We start from the raw sequence: 19,687 nt of genomic DNA, 5'->3' as shown, positions 1-19,687 counted from the left end.
TTTGATATTAAGAATGGATAATTTTAACTAATTGTTTTGTCACCTTTGTATACATTTTTCGTAGCCAATCTGAAATTTGCAAGGAATTCTTGTTTCCCTTGTCTATTTTCTTTAGATGGTCCGTAGTCTTCAATGATTTTATTATAATCTGCAATAGCGTTGTCTTCGTATTCACTATCACTATCAACATCATCAGTATCTGCCTTTTTCGAAATAAATTCATTGTACATTTCGATTGTCATTTTGTCTGGTGTTATGATGTTTTTTGTGCCGTCTTCTGAGGTCGCTTTTTTACTTTCTTTGTTATCACGATTCGTCAGGTGTTTCAGTCTCCGAATCCTTTTTCTTTTCTCATAAAGATCTAATGCACTAACTTCTTCAGTTATACTTAATTTTGGTCGGATGTTTGTGATTAATATTTTAGGTTGTAGTTTTGTATCCATTTGACAAGCGAAAAAAACTTTATCGTTTGTTTTGGGATCCGTTTGCTTTTGAGTATCTTTACTACCATCTGCCGAGACTTTAGTAGGGTCGCGATTAATAATTTGCTGATTTAATTTATTATCGCGATCAATGATCATTGGAACTTGGTAAACTATTTGCGGATTGATCATTACTTTTTGATTAGGCGCTTGAAACACTACATCTGTTTTGTTTTGTTTATTTGGCGGCTTTTGGACTACGTTATTACTCGATTTTAGTATGTGAACGTCTTTGGTATCTGTTGTTGATTTCGGCTTAACAGAAATGTCGGTGTTGTTTAAACTAATATCTTGTTGTTTGATTTCATTTGGAGGAGTGTTAACTTTTGAACTTTCATTGTTAACTTTTACGTTATTTTTAAACATCATAACATTGGCTGGAAACTGAACATTACTGAGGTATACAAAATTCGATTGTAGAACAACATTTTTAGGTGGAATTTGTACTGGCTTCTCAGTTTTATTTTTTGCCTTTATTTCTTGCTCTTGCAACGTACCTTGCGTCTTCTCCTTCACGACTATCTTATTGCCATATATTTGGTTTTCAGTGATGAGATTTTCGAAGTCATTCTCATCACAGTCGCCTTGATGCGTTCGTTTAAGTGAAACTACTTTAGACGACGATCCGTTTTCACTGATGAGTTCTTCTTTACACTTTTTTGTTTGGCTCGATGGTCGTGAAGGAGGTTGCACGTTTTTTTGGTCGATAGTTGTTCTTTGTAGCAATACTTGGGGATTTTGTTGTTGTATAGCTAACAACATTTTTTGGTTCGTGGAATTTTTATTTTGAATTAGCAATATTTGATTTTTTTGTTCATTAATAGATCTTTCATGTGACGAAGTGGATAGATTTGGCTTGCTTATATCTTTAGAATTAAATGTAGGACGCGAAGGCAAGTTACTAGATTGTCCACTTTGATCTTTCTTAAGGTCCATAATAGGGTCAAGTTTTGGCTCAGGTTTCCGAAATTGAGTTTCAGCTTGATTAATTACTTCTGCTGCTGATATTAAAGTGCTTATACTATTTACTGGTATGGGACTATTTGTAGTATCTTTGCAACTTTTATCGTTAATTAGCACATTGCTCTGAATTTCAATTTTCGGTGATTCAGATTTCGTAGTGTGAAAAGCAGGATTAAAAGGCTTTTTCATTGGTGCCTGAAAACCTTCCGGAGTACTAGTAACACACTTCATATCAATTTTACTTATTGGTATACTGGTCTTTAAGCTGAATCTTTCCGCTGGAGGTTTCTTTATTGAATCTTTATTTGAGCCCATTGTAACAGTAGAAGTAGAATCTTCTATCTTATTTTCTATTTTGGTTTCATTGATCTGATTTACATTTTCTGTAAACGAAGTAGAAACAACCTTGGGCGTAAAATGTTCTTCAAAGTCCGTTTGAGATTTAATAACTTCGTCTGGGGGTTTGTCAGGTGGCATGGCATCGCTATTTTTATCTTCATTGGCTAAAGGCGTCGCTTCTTTAGTTTGAACTAGAGGATAAACGACTTCAGTCGCAGGTGGCTGATCATTTCGTGAACTGGTATTGGGTGGCACTATAACTGGATAGGATACAGGTTGAAAAGCGGAGTAGACCGGTACAGAATACATGTAACATCCATAATTGGGATAACCTTGCACTTGTTTTGTAGTGGCTACGCTAGGGCTTGGATTTGGAATCGATGAAGGTGATATTTTTGGGGACTGAGAAATAGATTTGGGAGGAACAAACGTAGGTTTCTCTGGGTATGGCAGCGGGTTAGATTCTTCGGGTGGTTTAAAAGCTTCTGTAGATTTTGGCATAGGCTGGATAGCAGCTATGGGAATGGTGGATGGCATAGTTGATTGTAAAGCTGAAGGTAAGTTTGACGGCGGTGGTAGAGATGGTGCTGTAGAGACTATGGGTGGTGGTAGCGTGTCTGAAGTCGGTGGTGGCCTCTCCTCAGTGGTAGGTAGCACTGGTTGAACTGGCTTGGCCAGTCTCCCTGTAATACATAAAAATATTATAAGTAAGTATATCGCAAATACTCAACTGTCTGTTATCTGAAAATGTTGGTTCGTTGATATATGGCGGGCATACGACTTTTCTCTTATTTGAAGTACAGTTATTGCGTTGAAGTGAGTAAAACTAGTAAGTTAATAATTATTATTCGTATGAAAAAATAGGATAAGGTTTTGCAAATAAATACTATAAAAGCTTTTTTAGGCAAATAAAGAACACTCGGATCATTTACAACAAATATGAAAACTATCATTCTTATTCAATCTTCTGTTTATTGAATTTAATTCTTAATAATTTGTCATAAGTATAATTATTATTTTAAGAACAATTAAATTAAGTTCTCATGTTGCTTCATTAATTTTTGTATGTATGTGGTATCATGAATCAGCTGTGTGGATATAGCGATGTTTATTTTATTATTATCTCTGCTTTTCCTACTTAAAGGAAATAGGTATGTCACTTGCATATATAATACGTATCTAGTTAACTATAATACACTATATTAAACAGATGAAGCGAATTTAATGAAACTTGCACTGTTTTCTATCATAATAGGCATTAATCTCTATTAATTTCTATCATATATGTATTATTACATATGTGTATTGTATACTATTGTAGGTACGGTAAGTCGAAATTATTATCTAGACCTAATATTGCATTATACGATATACATGCATGTCTTTCTATATAAGTATTGTCAACTGTGTGTGTATTTTCTTTGTTAAAATTAGGAAACATAATTATTATCTAATCTGTGCCTATACCCAGACTACAAGCTAAATTTTTGTATCATTATCATAAAGGCCATCTTACAAGCAATCGAATAATTGAAGATAATATTTAAAAGATAAAAATCTTTTCTTCGTCAATTAATTATAGATAAATATATCTATACTAAACTATACTTTGAATTTAATTTATTTAATTTAACGTTCTAGATGCGAATCTACTCGTAAAAATTTACCCTAGACTAGAATGGACTTATCAACCTATTTTTTTTTACTCGTCGAGTATATTGAGTATGCATATTACTTAGGAATATTTTTTAGTACTGTTATAGATTTATCTAATGAATATACTACTAACTACAGTGAACATTCAACGCCGTTAAAACTGTGGTCATCATAACTCATAGAGGTTGAATCATAGGAAATATTAAGCCACTGGTTCGTATGGACTGTATAAAAATATGTAAGTATCTAGTTGGTGAACTACTGTATAACTACTGTATACTGAATTTTTACTATCTTTTCAGAAGTTCCCTTTACATAATTAATACCTAACTCTACTATTTAGCTAAATATGTAGATTGTAGTTTAAAGTGATATTAATTGCAAATCTGTTGTAACTACGTGAGAATCTACGCTTACGGCAAGCTTTGCTCATTCTATGTAATTTTATTGTCTTCAACATTATCATACTATGCATGGAGCAGTTTTCATGCTCATAAAAGAAAATTATATTTTTTGTAAACTGAAAAATGTCGTGTAGGTATTTTGAACAACCTTGTAGATTCCTTGTATTATTTAATTGTCTTATCACTATCTTATTACTTAGGCAGTTTTTAAATTGCATATTATACTGTCGGGAATGTCCGTTGATTTTTATCACTTGACGCACGCGTCGTGAGGTAATTTATGAGTAAAGGGATTCGAACCCAATACATACGTTTTTGTTATCTTTGAGTATTGTGAAGTAGAGAATTTTTGAAATAAGTAATGCAGCAGTAAAAAATTATCTAATGTAAAATAAAAATACAATATCTCAATATATATAACTTTATTATCAACACAACTCCATCACGCAGACGCCACGCCGAAGAAAAACCCGCCGACGAAACCGACTGAAAAACAGCTATTTTTCTTCATAAAGCGCAGGATCTTATCAATTAGATCCTGACTATGGCCCATGGCTTCTCGAATTTTCTCCCAATTTATATTTATATAACCTAGTTCTGTTGCAAAATGCAGAAGAATGATACTACCTCCTAAACCGAAAGCTGCGGTTTTGCCAATTTTGATGGCGCCCACTCCGGCCACCCATCCACTTAGTGTCCCCAACGCGAGATCCTTACCATTACTCTTATAGAACTTATTTACTGTTGCGTCGAAAAATGTATCCTCAGGCTTCAGATCCTTTTTTGTTATGTTGCTTAGATCGAAATCAGCGGGTATAGGTTTGGCCATGTATGTACATTTTTTAAACAGCTGGTATAGATATGGGTATAGTATTTTTGTATTTTTTTTGTTTACGTTAGCTCAGGGTTTGATAGATTTTGGCAGAGTAGTGTCATAAACGTTGCTCTATGCTTCGTAGATTATAGCATTTCTTTTTGAATTTTCAAACCTTTCTTTCATGAGGCCCTTGATGAGGTCTTACAATAAAAAAATAGCTAGTGGCTACGCCTACTGGATTTTCAAAAATTATTTTTACTTTATAATATTTGTATTTGAGTATAAAAAAGAAATAATATCAACTTTATGTTATTACAAAATTCCTCATTCATGTTCCAGAGAGACTACTTAGGTAGGCTCTGTAGCTTTTCAATCTATCGGTATTTCTAAGTCTATTCAGATCGGATCAGCAGTTTTTACGTCAAAACATAATGTGTAGGGTGATTATACTTCGTACCCAACGTACCTAATAGATGGTATTATAATATGATCTAATAGTATAAACAATAAACATACATCTTGATCATAGATGTTCCTAACAATTAAGTTTACTTCTAAGTTCAGCCTTCATAATGAGGTATCGAAACCTATTATTTAGTTACCATTAGAAATTACGCATACAATTTATTTACTTTATTGTATTAAGACGATAATTTCTCTGCCTGGAATAACTAGCGATTGCCCGCGGCTTCGAACTTCGCTATCAGAATTTTTCGCTATGATAAAAATGATTTTTTAAAAGTATCAATGATCTCTTTAGTATACTAACAGAGGGCGTTAATACAAATGAAATTCCAATTTACTCAAGTGTTTGAACTCCCAAAATAATTGGTGATGTGGTTTTGATGATAGCTCAGATATACATTAATTTGATAGACCAAATTGTAAGGTGTGTTAGATTTTCAACTAAAAATTGCGAATATTTGTAGGGAAGTGTCGGTGGTGTGATTTTTTTTATCTTAAAATCATCAATCAACATTATTTCATAAAATGGATCGATCCCAGAAGACAAAATGATAGTTTTCATATTATTTTTCATTAATTTACTACTACAGTTTAGCGCATAAAACACTTGACTATTATATATTTTTTCTCGCCAGTTAAAAAAAAATTGACTTGAATTTCAGAACTTCATTAGTAGCATCTTGAAACAAATATTATTTTTAACCTATATTTCTAGTTGACAGGTAACAAGTTTTATGCGTATTTTCATATAAAACTGCTTCACTGACTGTAGTAGTAAATAAATTGTATAAACAAGTACTCCATCTGTAAACAGCACACAGTTATCTCTAACTACACTACCCAAAGCAGCGGGTCAGGAGGTGGGGGTGGTCAAACAAAAAAAATAAAAGCATGCAAATTCAATTTCACTGATTGTATTTTTCAATAAAATCATCATTTTTTCACTTGTTAGGTATTGTCCATATTACTAACTATATATACATTGCTAAATGCTTCGCTTAAAAAACAAAATTATTGAACACCTATTACAAGCTAAAATTATTAATAACTATCTAAAAAGAGGTTTCACGTAATTATTTTGCCGTACGGGCAGTGTCGTGTCGTGGTCGTGTCGCCGCACTGCATACGACATTTATCACAAATGCAGTATCGGAGCCTGCTTACATCGTGCGACATATACATCGTAAACTATAAATAACTGTGACGTAATAAAACATACGTATCACCAAATTGATTTTAACAAAAGATGCAGAAAAAAAATGTCACATTATACAGTGAAACTTGTGTAAAAAAAAATAGGCCATTTAATGTTTTAGCGAATAACGAACCAACGTACAGACAGACAGACAGACTCATCCAAAGCTTCCCTTCACAGAGAGATCACTTCGAATTAAATAAGTACATAATATCGTTGCATTCACACAACTATACAAATAATAGCATTTGTTCACATTACATGGTTTTATATACACATTAATTAAAAACTCCACAGTCAGAATAGGCACATAGAATTAACATATATATATTTCATTTTTCTCCAAATTCTCAAATGCGTTATAAAACTTGATGAAACTTTACCAAAATTACTTCAAGAATTTGGTCAAACTTGGAGTTTTCAATTATACATGCATTTAAAAAAAATCGTGTCGAGTTTTGTAAAAAATCCGTCAAACTTATAAATAAACGAACTTAATTTTAAATATTACAAATCTTGGGCAATTTTCTATCGAATGATCGATAAAAAAATACAATTACATATTATTACAATATAATTTCCATCATTTGTACAAAACATCGAAACGATTAAAGTGCGATGACGACAATGTTTCCGATTCATCACTACATAGTATAAAACAAAGTCGCTTTCTCTGCCCCTATGTCCCTTTGTACGCTTAAATCTTTAAAACTACGCAACGGATTTTGATGCGGTTTTTTTTAATAGACAGAGTGATTCAAGAGGAAGGTTTTAGTATGTATAATTTATTAGGTTTTAGACAAAGCGGGCGAAGCCGCGGGCGATTAACTAGTAAAATATATTTAAAACTGATTTATCCAATCCTGGTTTGTATTATTTGAGATATCAATCAATACATTTTCAATATTTTTTGTACAAGGACAAAATCACAGTGTTTAAAAATCCGAATTCTGAAATAAATAAAAAGTGGACGGAAACTTCACTTCAATAAATAAAATAACTTTAGTTTTTAGAACAAAAACTTACTCGAAATTGATTTCTATACAATATCAGTGTTTGAAGAGAAGAAAAAAATAAATAATTAAACACAAACCTGACAAGGCATTAAGAGACCGTAAAAAACATGTTTTTTCATTACCTATTACAGTAAATATCAATAAAAATACCTCAAAAGCGATTCGAGAATTCATTAACCAAGACAGTCGCATACACAATTCATTTTTAATAACTTTATTGAAATACCAATTTAATTCGTTCACACATTTTGAAATAAATAGTTGTATTAAAAGACATTTTTCACGATGTCTCTATTATATATTTTTTGTAAAAAAAAAATCATGATTTCCATATATTTTTTGTCATTTTTTGTCAAAACATTGTCATCACCGCACGCAGTAGTTCGTTGGTTGTCACTTAGGCTTACAAGTAATATATATCGCTCAATAATATATCCTGCGCCAGGCAGTTTGTATAACGCGTAGGAACTTGCTACATGTATTGCACGCGGCGTTGCGCGGGGCGGCCCCGCCCTTTTATTTTTTTATAAAAAAAATTGAATAACACTTTTGTTCGCGACTGTACCGTATGTAAAGGACAAAAAAAGAGAAAAATAATAGTTTAAGACGGATTTGATTGTAAAAAATAAATAGTTAGATTTAGATTTCGTCACGATTGTACTTTTGTAATTCTGGTAAATTTATAGTTAAAATGACAAGAATAAAGAATAAAATTCCACGAGATTTTTTAGTGAAAACAGCGAAAGTAACGGGAATAAGCAAGCAATTTTTTTTATTTGCTATCTAAATTTTGTACCGTAAGGTTGGCAGCAAATGGTTAGTTAGTTTTTATTATTTTCTATACATTTTACATGTTTACAATATAAATAATTACACGACAGTATCAGTTATTATTACATAGCTTTGTCATTTTTTTCAAATTTGGCAAATTACAAAATCTGTAGGGTTGTCGCATTTAATAAACTGAATATTTTACTTATTATAACGGGTATAATTATTATTGCTGTCCTATTTATACTACTATGTATAGGGTTGTCAATTTACATTTTTAAAAAACTAATTTTTGCATATTCGTTTGTCAGCACTTTAAGGGTTGGCAGCTGACAATTTATTGCCACATACTGATGATGCATGACATATCGATTCATTTATAAGATCACACATGTCACACAGTATAATCAGGGCTGTCACTTGCGAATTTATTCGGGCGAAGTTAATACAACAAAACTCCACCCGGCCGGTGGGAGAGGACGCCTGTCCGTACATCATGTACATTCACGAGAGATCAGGGTTGCCACCCGCGGACAACGCACGTATCCACCTATTCATAAACGCTCATCGACCTGCCAACCGCGCACAGCCCTGCACCAGGTACACCGTGCCTATATATTGCTACTGTACGACAGTCAGGGCTGCCACTCGCCACCGCTTGACACCAGCACGCTACAGCGCGACAGATACTGCAGGGCTGCCACTCAGTCACTCAGCACGCCAACGCCCCCGAACCCGTAACCTATCACGTGTAAGCCCGCCGGCAGTAGGGTGTCACTACGGCGCATTCAGGACGCTGTTAGGGCGCAGTCAGGGCGCTGTCGGGGCGCCGTCAGAGCGCGGCGGGCGGGTGCGGCGGGTGCGGCGGGTGGGGGGCGTGGTTAGCGTGCGGCGGGTCGGCGGGCGGCTCACCGGGCTCGTCGTCGCGCTCGTACGCGTAGGGCCGGTAGGGGCGGTACAGTAATGGCGGCGGAGCGCGAGCGCCCTCCGCCCGCCGCGCCTCCTTCTCGCGCGCGAACCTCTCGCGCTCGCGCTCACGTTCGCGTTCGCGTTCGCGCTCTCGCTCGCGTTGCTCCTTCTCACGTTGTTCGCGTTCTCTGTAATGGAAAAGGAAATTGGTGATAATCAAATAACATTCTGTGGGATTACAATTAAATTACGTTAGTGTAGATTTATATGTTACAACTGTTACATAAAATGTATTTCAATATTCAATACAACAATCATTTTAAATCATCTTAGATCCGGCTCGAAGGACTAGAATGGTCTTTTGAGTAAAATATTACCTAGTCACATTTCGTGGCAATGAAGCCTGTTTTCTTTCTTTCTGCCTACATAGATCATTCATCTTCACACGACTCACCTCTCCCTCTCCCGTTCCCGCTCCCTCTCCCGCTCCCGCTGCAGCGCCATCTCCTTGTCCCGCTCCTCGTGCAACGCGTGCGCGTGCTGCACGTGCTGCGCGTGCTGCACGTGCTGCTGGTGCTGCTGGTGCTGTGCGGCGTGTGCGGCGTGTGCGGCGTGCGGGTGCACGAGCGGCAGGGGCGGGGCCAGCGGCGGGTAGAGCGCGTAGGGCGGCAGCCAGCCCACGCCCATGCCCACGCCGCCGCGGAACACCCGCTCCAGGTACATCTGCTCCTCCGCAGCTAGCCTGCACACGATAATTAGCCACGTAATGATTTCGTAATGGTTGTGGTTTTACAACCACAACCATTTATGTCAAGTGTGCAGTTACAAAGTTAAACATGAATCTTTACTGCAGACTAAGAAAAGGCAAAGATTTACGTGAATACAGTGAGTATTATTTTTATTTCTGCATCAATTTATATAAAAAAAATCATCACTATGTCGTATAATTAGCAATTATGCGACTTTACACGTTTGTGTTTGTGAGTTCATGTCTGTGCATCTCTCTGTTTATATCATTATGAATATCTATACCTGTACATGTGCTCGTGTAGAAATATGTGTCTATAAGTTGTGTATGTGTGAGCGTGTGTAAACGTGCCTTGTTTTATAATGATAAAACAAGGCTGATACAGAATGCTGTATCTGTGCATTTGTTACATTATGCGTATGTGCGTGCGTGTACAAGAATGTATGTATGAAGGTGTGTATTCACGTTACCTATACTGCAGCGCGGCGCTGGAGTAGAGGCCGGGGTGCGCGTACGGCGAGTAGGCGGCCGGCTCCAGCAGCGGGAACGACGCCGCCGCCGGGTGGGACAGTCTACAAGGGGGATATTACAATAAGATTTCTATGTCGAGTTTGGGTTTGGAGTAGATACGATTCGCATTTGTTCTATCGATCGATTTTAATGTCCTAAAAGCATAGCGGTCTCTATAGCTCTAAGAGATCAGCGATTTAATTTTTTAGAAATTTCCACTAGGAATTGAACCCAGGGTTCTTCGGTTTTAAGCATGTACTAGCAAGTAGGAAACAAAATTCCGAAAGACTAATTATATTTTTCTGATGTATATGAACGTATGTTCATCATAGCTAATGCAAGGAGGCAAAATGCTTTTTTTTACACAGAAACTACAAAACGATGTATTGGCTTCGGTTTGATATGCAGATTGCGGAAATTACAACCTAAAATAATTGACAAAAGTTTGTGACAAAAAGTTAAGATAAAATCATCATCATCAAACTATAAATATTTTAAAAATTTGATGATGATGACAAACATAAAACAAAAGCTAAACTCCACTCACCTATCATCAGGTCGGTAGGGCTGGAACCCGCTGGCCGGCAGGTGGTGCGGCGAGGCGCGCTTGGCGGCCGGCGGCGGCTTCTCCTTCCCGTCGCGCTCCCCGCCCGCGCCCGCGCCCGGCCCTGCGCGTGCCCAACCAACCCCTCGTAACGCTTGTACCACTGGTATCGACCACTTTGCTACCACCCCTCGTCGACTACGAGCGACAAACCGCTAACAAAGTGCTCAATACAAGTTTTGTACCACACATTTTCAAAATAACCTTATCAATAGCATATTTAACGCTTACTTCACGAGCACTTTGCTACCCCTCGTCAACTACGAGCGACAAACCGCTAACAAAGTGCTCAATACAAGTCTCATAACACACGTCTCGAAAATAACATCATCAATAGCATGTTTCTTATAAACTACGTTTGGATAAGTAACATTATTCTGTAACATTACATTATTATTAGCTTCATTGATTAACACGTTGTATGGACGCGCACCAAACAAGTGCAATTTTAAATTAACTAAACAAAAACGAAAAATAAAAGTGTCGAACGATCGTGTAACTTATTAATGTGTTCAATATTAATTATTACTGCTCGAGTATGCACCACACGTCGAGTTTCAAAATACACCAGTCCCCAGGGAGGGCGAATCTATAACAGTTGATTAATATGGAAATAGAACTGTATTTCGTCATTAAAGTAATGATCCCTTCATTTTCATATATTAGAACCATCTGTGGACCTAATATGTTCCCTTTCAGCATACCATTAAAACATTTTTATCTTGTATAGAACTCATTACTTACTTTTTAGCGTTAACACATAATAATATCATTTTTTTGTACAATAATTAACAAAATAAGTGACTAGATGTACTTCAATCTATTTGAATCAATTCAATAGAACAGATATCACATTCGCAAATCTATTATTATTCTTGCAAACTGCACCCCACAACCATAATCAAACCCACATTATTCCAACCTAATCTATCTTCACAAGTAATTTGGAAGCAAAGCGTCTTGAACTTTCTGCATTTGTGACACTTAATTGTTCGTTCAACTATACACTTTAAACTTCACCCGAATCGAAATACAGTTCTACAAAGCTATAGATAGAACAATTTAACACCAACCAAAGTTAGTGTGGTTGGTAAGGTGCACAAACCTTTGGGTTTAATGGGTAAAATTGACCTGAAAAATCAAACTTCCACCTTCCCTAGAGACCTGATTCAATACCCTGTATGTCCACGCCTAGTCTCGAAGATTCTAGAACATTCTAGAACATCAACTATGTTTCCACGATCGCTCGCTCTGTGGGGGGTAGGTAGGGGATCAAGCGTGTGCGACTCACCGTCCTTCGCGTCGGGGCCCGCGTTCTTGGCGAGCGTGCGCAGCGCCGCCGCGAACGGACCGCCCTTGTTCGGGGCTATGTCCGTCCGCTTGGCGATCTTGCTCGCGCTCACACCTGGAAAGATGAAGAGCGTGTTTAGTATTGGTGCTTAGTTAATAATCTAGTTAGCTTTTTATAGCATTAAAAACATAAATTCTTGAATAATAGAAAAAAAAATCGATCACAAGGCGGGATTCGAATCCTTCTTTCGCCAATCGAGTTATTATGGTTGGCGATAGTTCTTTTCGAATTTTTAAATACACGAAATTTCTCGGACCACTAATTAAGTAAGTATTTGACTAAATATATAAATGATATGCGTAACGGCACAGTTAATTATATACTATAATTATATGCTAACATTGTGCTTCGAGCGTTGTCTGTTCTTCCTACGTATTCTAAAAGGGTAGATAAAGCCAGTATTTAAACAAAAAAAGATAATCATCGCACACGACCAGGAGCGTCCACAACAAAAAGAATTTCGTTCGAAATTTCCTTTGCACCGGCACATTTCAATTTCACGCACCAAGATACAAAATTAAAATTCAATATTTTCCCCCGTCGTGTCGTTCGCTCACACACCGTGTCAACCATTCATAATTACACTTTTGTTTGCTCGTCGTCCGAGCCGTTCGTTATTTTATTAAAGGCAACAATATGACTGGCCGTCGAAGGGCATTTTTATAACGGGTTATTTAAAAATTCCATATACAGTTATATTTATTCAATGACAGTCGTCAATATGAAGCTAACTAATTATGATTAATTAATTATTATATAATGATTAATTAATTATTATAATATGCCGATTAGCAAATGTAATATTTGGGAAAATTAGATCTACACAGCAATAAAAATTCCTAACAACGTTTAAGCGTAAAAAACAATGATTTAGCGAACCTCCTTTTAGGACTGCCAGAAAAAGTTAATTCAAACAAATAGTGATATGTCATTCAAACTAAAACCAGTGCATATTTGTTAAATTTTCAAGGGCAATACACATTGTTACCAACCCTAAACTCTTGCACATATTAACAAGAGGGTGCACGTTGTTACCACCCTTGTTTTCATTGAAATAAAATTAAAACGATCGATGAATTTTTGATGGGTGACTAGCATGTTAAAATTTCGTCGAGGCAGATGGTTTGTACCGTTTTTTGTTTGTAAATTTTTCCGTTAAAAAATAGTGTTTCGTTCAATTGTTTTCCCTATTTAAATTTTTCCTTGAATTTCTCTAACTTTACTTTTATAAATAGAAACTGTAATTCTTGTGGATTATTCAAGGTATTCGAAGGTTCTTTACTAAAGGTAAGATTATCCAGAAGCATTTGTAAAAGTTTATTTTTCACCAAATCGTGTTGGTGATAATTATGTAGAAGGTACAGTATATCTCCATTCTTCAATCAAAAAGTTCAAAATTAAATAACTATTTTTGAATATGCTAGTATGAGTTGCACACTGCAACAATTGTAAATTAAGGCCTATTTAATACTAGGATTCCACCCGCGGCTTCGCCCGCGCAGTCAAAGAAAAACCCGCATAGTTCCCATTCCCCAGGGATTTCCGGGATTGCGTCAATTTCCCGGTATAAAAGTAGCCTATGTCCTTTCTCGGGTATCAAAATATCTCTATACCAAATTTCATGAAAATTGGTTCAGTAGTTTAGGCGTGATTGAGTAACAGACAGACACACAGAGTTACTTTCGCATTTATAATATTAGTATGGATTTATTCTATGTAAGTACTCATGTGATGATATGTATCTAATATGTATTCTTCTTTATCATCACTAAACATCCTTAGAGCATTAAACCAACCGGAGACGACACGCGCAATTCTTTCATAGTCAAAAAGTCTGTCATTTCCTGCGGGGGGAACGAGTAAACACATTTAAATAGTGTTAACACAAACGCATTTTGAGATTACGTCGCTACAACACGCACACGACAAAATAATCAAACACCAGCATGACTATACACATACAAGTACAAACCTTGGTACAAACACACACATAGACACCGTGTCTGTATTCAACGTCAATGTAAACATCGATAGTGCGAAAACGCGTCGATAATTTAAGTCGATAATAATTATAATACTTATCGATACTTTATGCTCAATGAATTTAGAATTTTAATTTTAATGATAAATTAAATATTTGTGATTTGTGACATCTAAGTATTCATAACGAATAACAAGTTGAGAGGTCGTCGTGACGTCGATTTGACACTTTCAAAACAATGAATATGCGTAACAAAAATAAAGATGTAGTATAACCTCTATAGTAATTTTCTAGTTTATATTTTTTTTTGGTTTTTATGGCATTCAAATGCTTTATAAATATAAATTTATAAAGAATAGAAAAAATTCGATCACGAGGCGGGACTTGAACCCGCATCCTTCGCGCCATTCCGGGGCGGATGCCTAACCAACTCAGCCACTCGTGACCCGCCTGAGCAATCGAATTTATTCTATCCTTTCAGTTTTATGTGTCTTAAGGGACACACCGCGCGCCATCTATTGAGATGATTTAACAACCATCTCAACCAATATGAAGCACTTTTCAGTGAATACAATATTGTAACGATGGAACACGACCTTTTCTTGAATTTATATTTTTTTTTGGTTTTTATGGCATTCAAATGCTTTATAAATATAAATTTATAAAGAATAGAAAAAATTCGATCACGAGGCGGGACTTGAACCCGCATCCTTCGCGCCATTCCGGGGCGGATGCCTAACCAACTCAGCCACTCGTGACCCGCCTGAGCAATCGAATTTATTCTATCCTTTCAGTTTTATGTGTCTTAAGGGACACACCGCGCGCCATCTATTGAGATGATTTAACAACCATCTCAACCAATATGAAGCACTTTTCAGTGAATACAATATTGTAACGATGGAACACGACCTTTTCTTGAATTTATATTTTTTTTGGTTTTTATGGCATTCAAATGCTTTATAAATATAAATTTATAAAGAATAGAAAAAATTCGATCACGAGGCGGGACTTGAACCCGCATCCTTCGCGCCATTCCGGGGCGGATGCCTAACCAACTCAGCCACTCGTGACCCGCCTGAGCAATCGAATTTATTCTATCCTTTCAGTTTTATGTGTCTTAAGGGACACACCGCGCGCCATCTATTGAGATGATTTAACAACCATCTCAACCAATATGAAGCACTTTTCAGTGAATTCATATTGGTTGAGATGGTTGTTAAATCATCTCAATAGATGGCGCGCGGTGTGTCCCTTAAGACACATAAAACTGAAAGGATAGAATAAATTCGATTGCTCAGGCGGGTCACGAGTGGCTGAGTTGGTTAGGCATCCGCCCCGGAATGGCGCGAAGGATGCGGGTTCAAGTCCCGCCTCGTGATCGAATTTTTTCTATTCTTTATAAATTTATATTTATAAAGCATTTGAATGCCATAAAAACCAAAAAAAAATATAAATTCAAGAAAAGGTCGTGTTCCATCGTTACAATATTGTATTCACTGAAAAGTGCTTCATATTGGTTGAGATGGTTGTTAAATCATCTCAATAGATGGCGCGCGGTGTGTCCCTTAAGACACATAAAACTGAAAGGATAGAATAAATTCGATTGCTCAGGCGGGTCACGAGTGGCTGAGTTGGTTAGGCATCCGCCCCGGAATGGCGCGAAGGATGCGGGTTCAAGTCCCGCCTCGTGATCGAATTTTTTCTATTCTTTATAAATTTATAATTTTCTAGTTTTCAAAAATTCATATCTCAAAAACTAAAAGTTTCCGTCAATTGCAAATTTTAGATTTAGGTTCCGTAGGACAACAGCTAACCATAAAAAAATTTACGCCTCTCAACTCGACGTCCCATAAAGTTTAGCCTAATACTATTTTTTGTGAATGTCACAATTTACATATAAAACAAGAAATAGTGAACAAAAAGACAGCTTCGTCGTTCATTTACATCATTTATTTACAAATATTTACATTTATTTTAACGCAGAAACACTAGTTAGTGCTAGTCCGTTTAGGAGTCCATGAAACATGATTCGCATTCGGAGATCGAATCCAAACATCCCGAATCACAGCAGCTTTTAGAAATCTGAAAAAAAAATGAGAATGAAACAAACTGATAAAATTTATCATCATCAGCCATAAGACGCCCACGGCTGGATAATATTTATATCGATATTATTCTTTTACCGTCCCATCCCTAATTTTTATGCAGTGATACCAGAATAACGAATTAAAAATGCCTTTTTACGTACATGTTACGAACGTAAGTAATTGCATTATAATTAATAAAATAGAAACTTAAACTTAGTATACTATAAAATATTAAAGAAAAACATGTGTTGGAGATAAACAATAAATGAATTTGCAAACGGTATTTATCATTAATTCATAAAGTTTATACAAATTATACTTCACGTTATTTATGGTTTCTTTGGCTAAATTTTATTACTCTATAATAACAAATATGAACGGTGATAAAAGTTATAATTAAATATTAAAACAGTCTACGTACTTTAAAATTTACCCAAAAGTGGATGTAGTACCATTATGTGGCAACACTTTTACATTGACAATATATTTCAGTATTTTGCAAATTTGCTGCAATATTTCACAATATTTTGATGTAAAAGTACTTACAGATGAAAAGTAACATTATCCTTAATTACATTCCACGTTTCTGACCACTTCTTACACGTAAATTCACTTCAATTTGGCATATTTCGCTCCGGTTTTTTCACGTTCACTGACATTAGCAAAATGGCGTTGGGCGCGCGTCAACTAGTTTTATATAACAGGTATGTAACGCGTACTCAAACCTTTGGCGAGCGGGGAACGCCTGCCAATGGCCACTCCGGTTGGTTTAATGCTCTAAGTAAACATCTAAACAACCATGACATGTCGTGTGACTGCGCGACACAGTTGATCAAAGTGACATTAAACAACTAATAGCCAAAGCGCAAAGGGGTCGCTTCGCTCGCTCGCCGTCTGACCCCCGCTCATATATTGAAATGGCCCGCGCGATGCGGGATACACCGCGGTCACTGTACGAGCGGACGCGAGAGCGGGCAATAACATATAATATGTAATGTTAATTGCAAAAGTAGCAAGAATCGCAATGATAGTTCATTATTTACTAGCTTGATAAGAGGAAGATACATTTTTAGCGGCAAAATCTTGCTTAGTTATGCTGATGAAATTTTGTCGTATTCCTACCCGCTAAAACTCCACTGTGTTCCTCCGAGTAGCATTAATGGCAGATTACAAGTTGTTTTTTTATGTTTCTAGCTAAAATAGTTCTTTTTCGAATATCTTTCTTTGCTGCTTTCAATGGAAATACATACATAAAATCCTCATTTCGTACAATTCCCTTGGCTACGTTCTCGCTTATCGCTATCGCTTGTAACATGACCACGGCCGGGGGTCACACAATTGTAATATCGTTATGAACTGCGACGTCGACTGCCTTCAATTGGCGATGGGAACGTTCATTTATAAGTTTATAGATGGTATATACTACGATATGCTTTATGAGTTGAAGGATAATAAAAATCTTTATTAGTCTGTACAGTTACAGTTTTTATAATCTATAATATTTTGCTATGTTATTTAGTATATTTATAAAGTAGATTAAAAACATAACATATTATAATAACATAACATAACATAATATATGTAACATAACATAATGCTGTACTAATACTGTAATTTTTTTGACCGCTCATAAATAAACTACCTAATATAAAACGCGACTTCTATTAAACTATAGACTTTTATAGAAGCGCTTTTGAATCGTGTTATCAGAAGAAATAGCAATTACCACGTTTCCGAAAATAATGTCTAGAGTAGGTAAAGAGCTGTCAGATACCCATGTAGTTACATATAAATATCATATAAAAATTGTTCTATTTATAGCTTACAAATTTCTCAAATAAAGCACTTTTCGCATTAAGTAGCCCCATAATACATAATATGCATTTACGTATCTACTAATTACTCCCGCAGACAGCAAAAAGAACCTCACCACTGCACGTACCTCCCGTCCCAGAGTACAGAGGGTCAAACATGAGTAATCCCGGGTCGCGGCTCGCCGGGCCAATTGACCCGCCGCCATTACACGCTAAATGGTTAGCCGAGACACAATTGTTGTGACTTACGACCCACTCGTGTTTTGTTGTGTGTATTTTATTATAAGCTGTTACTGGTTGGCTAGTAGTACGTACCAATTTGTGTAGGTTAAAACAATAAGGTTTGTTTATTTGTTTTAACTCGCTTATCTCAAGAACGAACTACTGTAGCGATTTAAAAAATGTTTTCGGTAATTGAACAATAATATGTACAAAGTAAAGCGATAATTTATAGAAATTTAATGAATTAAGGGTAGTTTAAATTTTTTTTTCTACGTATGAACGTGAACAATATACCACGTAGATATAGTAGTCTATGAAATTCTGACAAATTTAAACGATTTACGTCGCATAATTGACAAACCTAACTTAAATTCCAAATTACGATAACCACCTTACTGTGAATTTAAAATACTACGCAAGCTTAACTTAACCGCTTGTATAGGCGCATGTATAGGCTCTGTGTAGCTACACCACAACCGAGCCCCGTGTGGACGCACCACTCCGACCCCACTCCGCAGTGCCGCAGTAAGTGTAAAGTGGAGTTCACAAATTCGCCACAAGTACAACAAGTGTGCTGTGTGCTTATCTGTGCTGCGTCTGGTGTGCGCATGCGTGTAGCGCGGTATAGCGTGTGGGATAGGGGACGAGCGGTAGCGAGAGCGGAAGCGGAAGCGAGTTGAAATATAAATGCGATGGGATTATTTTTTGTGAGTTACTGTTAGCATTAGTAAATTAAGAAAGTTATATTACTAAAATACGACTAGATAATTATATTGTTTATTTAATTCAAGTTTTCTGATCAAGGAATCAGCTGGATTGTAAACATCAAAAATCACCAATTAATAACAGCCCCTGGCAAAACTACCTTAGCTATTTCCGTATTTATCTCTAAACCAAATCGAAATGAAATCTTTTCACATCACTACACGAATAAACATAGCCTAACAAAGCACACTCATCCGCCTCCGCCCACGCCGTGTACCGAGGGCGGGCGGCGTCGTCTGCGGATTTCCATTACATCCCCTGCCTCTCCCCCCGCACCTCGCTACCTGCCCCCGCACCGCGCAAACACTAACGCCACAAATGGGCCACTTTGCCGCCGTCCGCCGACGCTATTTATTACTTGATGCCGGCCAAACAGCGGCACCGCTACGCACACCACCCGTTATCTTTCATGATTCGTACGTGTCACGCAACTGTGGTGATACGTCATATTCACGTATCGTTTGCTCAATAATAGTAAAACTTTGTAAGGTCTGCGAAAAAAATACTCATTCATTTAACTACCTCTATATGAATTATTATGTTAGAACTTTTTACATACAATTTTTTTACATACAAAGCTAAAAAAAC

General features: G+C 36.5%; 1 protein-coding gene and 1 long non-coding RNA gene across 2 annotated transcripts in view; both read right to left on the bottom strand.

Moving 5' to 3' along the window:
• LOC123701945 overlaps nt 1-19,687 on the bottom strand; it is a 106,189-nt gene that overhangs the window by 2,247 nt on the left and 84,255 nt on the right. Inside the window, exons 17-18 of the mRNA XM_045649579.1 lie at nt 12,171-12,284; nt 44-2,467 (exon numbers count right to left, since the gene is read on the bottom strand). Of these exons, the coding sequence (XP_045505535.1) occupies nt 44-2,467; nt 12,171-12,284 (2,538 nt within the window). The remainder of the gene's footprint in view (nt 1-43; nt 2,468-12,170; nt 12,285-19,687) is intronic.
• On the bottom strand, nt 16,143-17,078 carry LOC123701812. Its single transcript, XR_006752781.1, has 2 exons — nt 16,845-17,078; nt 16,143-16,293 (listed from the first exon to the last, which is right to left on the bottom strand). It is a non-coding gene; the product is annotated as an uncharacterized LOC123701812 (long non-coding RNA).

The sequence above is a fragment of the Colias croceus genome, chromosome 22, assembly GCF_905220415.1.
Source record: "Colias croceus chromosome 22, ilColCroc2.1".
Lineage (NCBI taxonomy): Eukaryota > Metazoa > Arthropoda > Insecta > Lepidoptera > Pieridae > Colias > Colias croceus.
This window is presented reverse-complemented; position numbering and strand designations above follow the sequence as displayed.